General features: G+C 32.5%; 1 protein-coding gene across 1 annotated transcript in view; it reads right to left on the reverse strand.

Annotated features, from left to right (window-relative positions):
• Positions 1-10,947, reverse strand: part of LOC106471291 (UPF0577 protein KIAA1324-like) — a 25,925-nt gene that overhangs the window by 9,749 nt on the left and 5,229 nt on the right. Inside the window, exons 3-8 of the mRNA XM_013931889.2 lie at positions 10,102-10,249; positions 7,856-7,945; positions 6,475-6,589; positions 5,285-5,434; positions 3,643-3,912; positions 2,774-2,878 (exon numbers count right to left, since the gene is read on the reverse strand). Coding sequence (XP_013787343.2) covers positions 2,774-2,878; positions 3,643-3,912; positions 5,285-5,434; positions 6,475-6,589; positions 7,856-7,945; positions 10,102-10,233 — 862 coding nt within the window. The 5' untranslated portion in view covers positions 10,234-10,249. The remainder of the gene's footprint in view (positions 1-2,773; positions 2,879-3,642; positions 3,913-5,284; positions 5,435-6,474; positions 6,590-7,855; positions 7,946-10,101; positions 10,250-10,947) is intronic.

Below are 10,947 nucleotides of genomic sequence, written 5' to 3' on the forward strand. Positions count from 1 at the left end.
ACCCTACCATGAGGGCAGAATTTCATCAGTGAATTAACAAAATTAGAGGAAATAGATATATAAATTTGTTTTTTTACACATTTAAAAATAAATATACTTGAGACTTAGAATTTCTTCAATAAAATGTTTTATCTATTGAGCTGTGTACATTAAAAATATTACAAAACTGTCAGTTTTGGTTTTTGGATGATTTCCAAATGGAAATATTAGGTTTGTGAGTTTTCCTTTATTAGTTTTATAGAGTTTAGCCAATCACTGTTTCTCAAGTTCAGTTGTTATGGATTGATGTAACTGTCCATATCTCAGCTTTGAGAAGTTGTAGGCTCTTTTTCTGTTCTTTTCAACTGTTTCTGACAAAAGTGATAAAAATTAGTTGGATAATATGTAGTTTATAAACAACTTCCATCACAACTACAGTCCTGATTTTCTTTTTAAACTTCATTTTAATTATGTTGTAGCATGATAAGAAAAGGCATGTTTTAAGGGAAAAGATGAGGTAGGCTGTATGAAGTTTCATTTCAACAACAAGTCCACTACTTGTTAGGCCTTCTTGGCTTAAGTAACAGCTTGAAGGAGCATAGAAAATCATCAAAAGGAAATGTACGACAGATACATTAAAAATGGGTTTAAAACCTATTATATATTAAACGAAACCTTCTGATTAATAATTTTAAAAAGTTGCCTATTTATTATTTTGGTATGATAAAATGTTATTTTTACTGTAGGACAGTGATTGTAAACACTATGAAAATGCTTACAGGTGTTTTAAAATTGATAAAATTTACAGTTTTACAAAATTAAAAGCTTTGTTGGAAAATTTTACAAGAATATGGGAAAACATAAAAATCTGAAATTAAAAACATTTTTAACAATTTGTAAAAAAAATCAATATAAAATATTGTTGGATTTTCTCAGTTTCAAGTTCATAAAAATAACGAATTTTAAAGATACATAATCCATAGAAAGTTTATCTCAAGTTTCAAACTATTTCTTTGCAATGCAATAAAACAAACCACATATAACAGGTTTGTGGAAACATCACACCTGGGCATTTAAAAATTGAATAAGTAACCTTATTTTGTGGGCAAATAACACTCATCTAAAGAAAATCAGACTTTCTTAAATGTATTAAATTTAAAAGAAAATGATAAAAATATTGTTAAAGTGTTTTAATTTTATGTCAAAATTTCCTAATATTAAAAAACTCTACCAACAGCTTCAGAAAACAACTCTAAACTAGCTAAAGATCTTTAGTGAAACTTATTTTGTCAGATTATCAGAACAAATGTCCCAAGGTTTTATGTGGATACTGGTCATTCTATGAAAACTATACTTAAAGTTCTTCAAAATTATATTATATGGAGCATTTCATACCTAATCTTACCTTTCCAAATTAGACACACCTAGAGGTAATTAATGATACAGCATTTCATGTTACCTTACCTTCCAAGGTCAAACATCATTCAGACATGCCTGGGTGCAAGTCATGATTGAGGATTTATGTTACCTTACCTTCTAAGGTCAAACATCATTCAGACATGCTTGGGTGCAAGTCATGATTGAGGATTTATGTTACCTTCCAAGGTCAAACATCATTCAGACATGCCTAGGGATAAGTCATGATTGAGGATTTATGTTACCTTACCTTCCAAGGTCAAACATCATTCAGACATGCCATGGGGTAAGTCATGATTGAGGATTTATGTTACCTTAATTACCCTCAAAAGCCATATATCTTTTAGACATGCCTGGAGTAAGTCATGATTGAGGATTTTATGTTACCTTAATTACCCTCAAAAGCCATACATCTTTAAGACATACCTGGGGTAAGTCATGATTGACAATCTTTTGTTACATTAATTACCTTCAAAAGCTATACATTTTTCAGACATGCCTGAGGTAAGTAATGATTGAGTATTTTATGTTACCTTAATTACCCTCAAAAGCCATACATCTTTCAGACATGCCTGGGGCAAGTCATGATTGAGAATTCAAATCCAAAGTCAGACAATATTCATTCAAACATGCCTTAGGATAAGTCTAAATTGAGAATTTTATGTTGCCTTATCTTTCAAGGTCAAAAATCATTCAGATATACCTGGGGATAAGTCTAAATTGAGAATTTCATGTTGCCTTACCTTTCAAGGTCATAAATCATTCAGATATACCTGGGGATAAGTCTAAATTGAGAATTTCATGTTGCCTTACCTTTCAAGGTCATAAATCATTCAGATATACCTGGGAATAAGTCTAAATTGAGAATTTCATGTTGCCTTACCTTTCAAGGTCATAAATCATTCAGATATACCTGGAGATAAGTCTAAGTTGAGAATTTCATCTTATGTTACCCTAAAAAATCAGACATTGTTCATAAAAGCCTGGGGTAATTCATGGTTGAGCATTTCATGATATCTTACCTTCTAAGGTCATACTTCTTTCAGACATGTCTAGAGTAGTAGTTCAAGCCAACACTCGTAAGAAAGGCCATAATTTCATGATATCTTACCTTCCAAGGTCATACATTTTTCAGACATGTCTAGGGTAGTAGTTCAAGCCATCACTTGTTAGAAAGGCCATAATTTTATGATATCTTACCTTCCAAGGTCATACATCTTTCAGACATGTCTAGGGTAGTAGTTCAAGCCATCATTCGTAAAAAAGGCCATAATTTCATGATATCTTACATTCTAAGGTCATACATCTTTCAGACATGTCTAGGGTAGTAGTTCAAGCCATCACTCATTACAAAGGCCATAATTTCATGATATCTTACCTTCCAAGGTCATACATCTTTCAGACATGCCTGGGGGTAATTCATGCCACCACTTGAAAGAAAGGCCATAATTGGGTACTGTTGATGCAGGACAAGGTTCACAAGCTAAGGAATGATGAAATATGAAAGTGCAGTTTGAAGAACTGATAGAATACATTAATTACAATATATTTGTTAAAACATACACAAATTTAAATAAAATAAAAATGCAGTTGAAATTATATGCATTAGATTGAGATGCTGTTCATAATAACCATCCTTCTACGGATTGTTCATTGTTCTTCACAAGTATACACAGTAACTAAACTACTAAAAGACAGTACGCAATGGTGGACCAATAACCAGATACTTATAAACTCTCTGCTTGAGATTACTGTCTGTGTAATCACTATTGTGAACACAACTAACGCATGACATACTTAACATTATTTATTAAAGTCATGGAAACTAACACTAGAAAATATGGAACATATAACGTACACAGTAAGAAGTTTTATGTAAAATGCAAAATATATACATCAAAAGAAGAAAATCAAGCTCAGGTATCAAAATATTATGTTTTATTTCAAAAATAATAAAACACTTTTACCCAAAGAAGACATATCCACCTATAGAATGTATTACAGTGTTACTGTTTGTTGTTAAGTACAAAACTGCACAATGGCCACCACGATTATCAAAACTTGGATTTAGCATTACGAGTCTTCAGACTCATTGCTGAACCACTTGAGGTTTGAAGTTTTTTAATTTTTTGTCCAGTGATTTACAAACTTTTTTGAGTGGATGTTTTATTCCTTGAAAACTATGTAGAAATGTTCAATAGCTAAGACTAAGTACAGTACCATTGCTATATTTATTTTTAACTTTACCTGAATAACCATCAGAAAAGTGATCTTTAGGGCAGAAAGCACACATTGAATTGTTGGAATACTCCATGCCTGGATTACAGGGTGGACAGTCCATTTTTGTACCCGAGACTGGAAGCTTGGCAGCACCCTTCAGATCATCTCTACAGATCCTGGGTTTGACCCACTCGTAACGAAGCTCAGTTTGCTTCTTTTTGTCACAAGGTGTTTTTATCTCATAGTAATCAAATTTTGTACATGGAGGACGATCCACACATTTAGTTGAACCTTTGGCTGATAAAAAAGAAAAGAAAAAGAGGTTCTTTACAGATATAGAAACATTTTGTGACCCAAGAACAAAACTGGTGTGCAAAAACAGAACGTAAAATAAGGCCAAAGTTGAAATCAGATAATGTAATAAAGTGTACCTTTACAGACTGATAAAAAATCTCAACATCTAAAATTAAAACTTAATACTTTATCATTTCCATAGGTTATCAACTACTGAGAATAACCTGTTTAATCTTAGTACTAATAAAACATGGCAAAATGAAATTAAGATCCACTATGATGAAACACAAGTTTCGATACTTTAACACGTAAAGATATGGAAAAATGAAGTTAAGATCCACCATTATGAAACACAAGTTTCGATATTTTAACGTGTAAGAATATGGAAAAATGAAGTTAAGATCCACTATTATGAAACACAAGTTTCAATACTTTAACACGTAAAGATATGGAAAAATGAAGTTAAGATCTATTATCACGAAACACAAGTTTCAATACTTTAACACATAAAGATGTGAAAAAATGAAGTTAAGATCCACTATCATGAAACACAAGTTTCAATACTTTAACACGTAAAGATATGGAAAAATGAAGTTAAGATCCACTATTATGAAACACAAGTTTCAATACTTTAACACATAAAGATGTGAAAAAATGAAGTTAAGATCCACTATCATGAAACACAAGTTTCGATACTTTAACATGTAAGAATATGGAAAAATGAAGTTAAGATCCACTATTATGAAACACAAGTTTCAATACTTTAATGTGTAAAGATATGGAAAAATGAAGTTAAGATCCACCATTATGAAACACAAGTTTCGATATTTTAACATGTAAGAATATGGAAAAATGAAGTTAAGATCCACTATTATGAAACACAAGTTTCAATACTTTTAACGTGTCGAGATATAAAATATGAAGTTATGATCCACTATTATGACATGAAAGTTTCAACACTTTCATGTGTCCTCTTCAGCCTTGTCAAAGGATTATACACACAGCTTATTTTATAGAAGAAGTTCCAAGTGGCTATAGGGCACCAGATGGTTCAGCTTAAAGCGATCTTCAGAGGTGCTAAAATTTAATAATCTCTGGATTAGCGAGCTTTCCATGATTCTTCTTTTGGTAGTTTTATGTACTAATTAGGCTGATTTCCAGTTAATAAAAATTCCTCAGGTGCAGAAACATAGCAATATTTTTGTACCCTTTTTAGAAAAATAGCTGTACCACTTCATCATAGTCAGAGGCTGGATGTACAATACATATAGACTTTTAAACCAATGAAAACAGTTCAACCTTAGTACTACTGTGTGAACAACGATATGGATAACTAGTTAAAGATCCTAAATACACATGAGAACAGTAAACTTACGGGCAAACTGGATGACAGTGTCACATGGTGAACAAGATCCAGCCCCTCTTTCTGAATAAGTGTTTTCTTTACAGGGTGTGCAAAGCTTTGAGCCTTTGCTGCTATAAGTTCCAGCCTCACAGGGGGTACACTCAGAGGCATAAGCAACCCCTACAAAAATCAAGATAAATTTTTAATACACACTTACTGAAGTTTTCTAACTTATACCCACCAAAATCTATGTTGTTATAACTAATACACCCTGAACTATACCTCATATAATAGTTTTAAAATTGGATATTAATAGTTACATATGGATTTGTGGAGCTGAATACAATATAGCTTCTTGTGAATTTGGCAGTTTAAACACTGATAACTGACATGAACAATAAAATTTAAACTAGTCTAAGATTTACAAATGTGTAGAAAACTTATCAACTAAAACAGGAAATAGAAGTTACATTTTCACCAGAGACAAGTTATACATTAATAACATGGAAAACACACTGATAGTTAGAGTCAGATAAACAGTTACATAAAAGATAGGTTAAATGCTAATAACTGGTATTACAATATAATAAACAGATATAAAAGAGATGGGTTAAATAATTATAATGGTAATCAAAGTTAATAAGCAGTCAAAGAAGACTGTTAATAAGTGGTATTTATAATCTGATAAACAGTAACACAAGAGATGAGTTATATGTTAAAAACTGGTAATTACAAGCAAATACACAGTTATGCAAGAAATGGGTTACATGTTAATAACTAGAAATTAATAGCTGAAGACAGCAGCCCAAGAGATAAGTTAAATGTTAATACCTGGACTTACAGTCTTGGTAAACAGTTAAACAAGATACAGATTAACTGTTAATAACTGGAATACATACTTGTATTTACAGTCTGATAAACAGTTAAACAAAAGACAGGTTAACTGTTAATAACTGGAATACATACTAGTGTTCACAGTCTGATAAACAGTTAAACGAGAAACAGGTTAACTGTTAATAATTATCAACTTGTCCATAGTTTACCACTTCACTGTTCAGGTTACTGTTCAGAACAGACATTGAATTTTCTTGTCAAATAAAAATTAAGTTGTATCCTTCCTTCACCACATGAAATAAAATATTGTTTATTACAAAACACAAATAAAATAGCACAAACTTCATGTGGTAGATTTGCAAAATATCATTAATAGTTAATATTACCTGTAATAGTAATGGCCTTTATCCTCACAGGCTTATGTTTCCTATCATTACTAGACATCATCCCCATCCCAACAGTCTTCCAATACAGGACATTTAGACCAGCTTTCAATTCAACCTATGTTACAATAATTAAGAAAAGTTTAAAAGGTCTATTCCAGCACAGCATTGATTATATAAATCTGTGAATTGAGTTTTCAATGGAAAACACAGTTATAAACAGAGAGCATGAAAGTTGCCCTCCCCATTCTGTAATAAACTATCAATGGAAAACACAGTTATAAACAGAGCATGAAAGTTGCCTTCTTCATTCTGTAATGAAGAATCAATGGAAAACACAGTTATAAACAGAGCATGAAAGTTGCCTTCTTCATTCTGTAATGAAGAATCAATGGAAAACTTACAGAATGGGGAGGGCAACTTTGTTGTTGTTTATAACTGTGTTTTCCATTGATAGTTCATTACAGAATGAAGAAGGCAACTTTCATGCTCTGTTTATAACTGTCTTTTCCATTGATAATTCATTACAGAATGGGGAAGGCAACTTTCATGTTCTGCTTTGAACTATCAATGGAAAACACAGTTATAAACAGAGCATGAAAGTTGCCTTCCCCCATTCTGTAATGAATTATCAATGGAAAACACAGTTATAAACAGAACATGAAAGTTGCCTTCTTCATTCTGTAATGAAGAATCAATGGAAAACACAGTTATAAACAGAGCATGAAGGTTGCCTTCCCCATTCTGTAATGAAGAATCAATGGCAATTAGAGTTATAAACAACATGAAAGTTTACTTTCTCATCCAGTTATTCAAAAAAGTGGCTTCATTTCTTAAAAATATTTTGTTCACTAAATCTATGTAAAGAAAAGCACACTGTTTATATACACTCTGAGATATCCGTCATTAGATCAGTAGGCATGAATATGTAAATATACACTCTGAGATATCAGTCATTAGATCAATAGGCATGAATATGTAAATATACACTCTGAGATATTAGATTTTCCATTGCTATGTATATATATTCTTAAGTTCCTCAGTATACTGGCCAGAACTACTAACTACAAGTATAAAAAAATTATGATTAAAGACTTCTTCATTCTGCTTCCCTTATAACAGATGGTGACATTTTATAAGATCATAAGAAGAATACACACAACTCAGTCTACTGAAACAAAAACACCAGCTGTTAACTAACTGGGCCGATCACACTAATGTTCAGTAAAGAGTACCACAGTTCATGGTAGAATGAACCAAATGTTTTAGATGTTTAGCTAATAAACGTTTGTTGAACATTTTCAGTTATATTGGTATAATTATTCAGCTTATCTTTCCTATAAAAGTAATGACTTGCACTAGTGATCAGTGTAAATATACTTACAGTGACTGTTTTCCACTGTCCTTCTCCAGACTGTGAAGGCCACTTGTACTTATCAACTTCACTTATTGACTGACATTGATCATTCTGGGCCTGAGTCATAAAATGTGAGTTTATAAATGAGATACCAATGTAACTTAATGTAATCTAGGTAATTCTAATAACAAAACAATTATCTTGCAATCATGAATAAAACAAGAGGAATAAAGATTTACATTCTGTTCCTTTTCCTGTAAGGTTTAAACAGTTTTTGTATAATAAAAACCTTTAAAATTTAATATTCTTCTCAGCATGACTGTCTCAATTTAACATCTCAGTAAGTGACAAAATGAACAATTTTTGTAACAGTGTACTGTTACAATCATTATCTTGGTCTCAGCATATTAACTGAGAGAAATAAAGATTTTTATAACAGTACACCATTACATCCACGAGTGTCTCTAATTAATTCACATTTGTTCAGCTAAATTGATTAGTGCCATGACTGATGAAAATAAATGTTTAACAAGTTGCTGATTGAAATAATAAATGTTTGGCTCACTACTTTTACATTGGAAATTCTTTACACAACACCACGACTGATTTCTTATTCTCCTCTACCTCAAACGAGTGAAGCGTGACTTCTTGTTATGTTTACTTTTCCTTTGTATGTTGAAGATTCACCTAATGTATCTCCATGCTTGTTCACCTACAAGTTCTGTTCACCACCATGTGCTTAATCACCTAGAAATAGTTGTGTACTTTCTGTTCACCACCACATTCTTAATCACCTAGAAATAGTTGTGTACTTTCTGTTCACCACCATGTTCTTAATCACCTAGAAATAGTTGTGTACTTTCTGTTCACCACCATGTTCTTAATCACCTAGAAATAGTTGTGTACTTTCTGTTCACCACCATGTTCTTAATTGTCTAGAAATAGTTGTGTACTTTCTGTTCACCACCACGTTCTCAATTGTCTAGAAATAGTTGTGTACTTTCGGTTCACCACCACGTTCTCAATTGTCTAGAAATAGTTGTGTACTTTCTGTTCACCCCCACGCTCTCAATTGTCTAGAAATAGTTGTGTACTTTCTGTTCACCACCACGTTCGCGATTGTCTAGAAATAGTTGTGTACATTCTGTTCACCACCATGTTCTCGATTGTCTAGAAATATTTGTGTACTTTCTGTACACCACCATGTGCTTAATCACCTAGAAATAGTTGTGTACTTTCTGTTCACCCCCATGTTCTCGATTGTCTAGAAATATTTGTGTACTTTCTGTTCACCACCACATTCTCGATTGTCTAGAAATAGTTGTGTACATTCTGTTCACCACCATGTTCTCAATTGTCTAGAAATAGTTGTGTATATTCTGTTCATCACCACATTCTTGATTGTCTAGAAATATTTGTGTACATTCTGTTCACCACCACGTTCTCGACTGTCTAGAAATATTTGTGTATGTTCTGTTCACCACCACATTCTCGATTGTCTAGAAATAGTTGTGTACTTTCTGTTCACTCTCACGTTCTCAATTGTCTAGAAATATTTGTGTATGTTCTGTTCACCACCACATTCTCAATTGTCTAGAAGTAGTTGTGTACTTTCTGTTCACTCTCACGTTCTCAATTGTCTAGAAATATTTGTGTATGTTTTGTACACCACCACATTCTCGATTGTCTAGAAGTAGTTGTGTACTTTCTGTTCACTCTCACGTTCTCAATTGTCTAGAAATATTTGTGTACGTTCTGTACACCACCACGTTCTCGATTGTCTAGAAGTAGTTGTGTACTTTCTGTTCACCACCATGTTCTCGATTGTCTAGAAATATTTGTGTATGTTCTGTACACCACCACATTCTCGATTGTCTAGAAATAGCTGTGTACTTTCTGTACACCACCATGATCTCGACTGTCTAGAAATAGTTTTGAATGTTCTGTTTGCCACCACATGCTTGATCATCTCAATACATACATAACTTAAGTTAGCCTGTACCTAACAGTAACCTTACTAATCTGTTTTTGTTTAGTATTTTTCTTATTTATAATCAATGTTACAAAGTTATGTATATTTTCATCAACATAAGTTCAGTAGTTTCAGTAGAGTAGACTTGTAGGGAGAAACCTATGGAATGCTATTAACTGTATTTTCAAGTTTGTTGAATGTCATGGCTTAATGAGCCAGATGTTTAACCAGTTATCAAATTATAGCTCTAACAGTAAATATTTCAATCAGACTTGTTTCAATGCAATGTTTTAGAAATTACCTCAAAGTTAAAGATAACATCATCATCAGCATATTCATAAGTGTATGAGAGAATGCCAGGCTTCACAAGTTTAACAGAGTAGGATAGTGTGCTGGCACAGGGTCCACCATGTGATATAATAAAGTTGCCCATAGGTACCCAGGCATTGCTGAAAACAAAATGAAAGCAGAATATGTATAACGGTTACAATGTCTATCAACTTCAAACAATATACTTGTATATAGATATTTACATTTTCTTGCTAAAAGAAAGACAGCACAACAATCATCTTGGATGACATTTCCAAAGGTCTAAAAACATCCAGAGAAAAAAAGACTCACATACACAATCACCTTGCCATTCCATGTGATTTCATGAAAACCAACTACCAATCTGACAGGATATTTAACAAGGATACACTATCATCTAACAGATTTAACCTCTATATACAAGTATCACATATAAATTAAAATTAAAACTCAAAAACTAAGAGTATATATTGGAGGCTTTACCACATTTTAAATTACTTTTCACTATCAATAGCCCATTGGGGAAACGAAATAAAAAGTAAAGAATGAGAAAATAAAACAATTACTACTAATCACTAAACACACCCTTCCTGCACCAACAATTACTACTAATCACTAAACACACCCTTCCTGCACCAACAATTACTACTAATCACTAAACACACCCTTCCTGCACCAACAATTACTACTAGTCACTAAACACACCCTTCCTCACCAACAATTACTACTAGTCACTAAACACACCCTTCCTGCACCAACAATTACTACTAGTCACTAAACACACCCTTCCTGCACCAACAATTACTACTAGTCACTAAACACACCCTTCCTGCACCAA

The sequence above is a fragment of the Limulus polyphemus genome, unplaced genomic scaffold (genome assembly GCF_000517525.1).
Source record: "Limulus polyphemus unplaced genomic scaffold, Limulus_polyphemus-2.1.2 Scaffold4518, whole genome shotgun sequence".
NCBI lineage: Eukaryota > Metazoa > Arthropoda > Merostomata > Xiphosura > Limulidae > Limulus > Limulus polyphemus.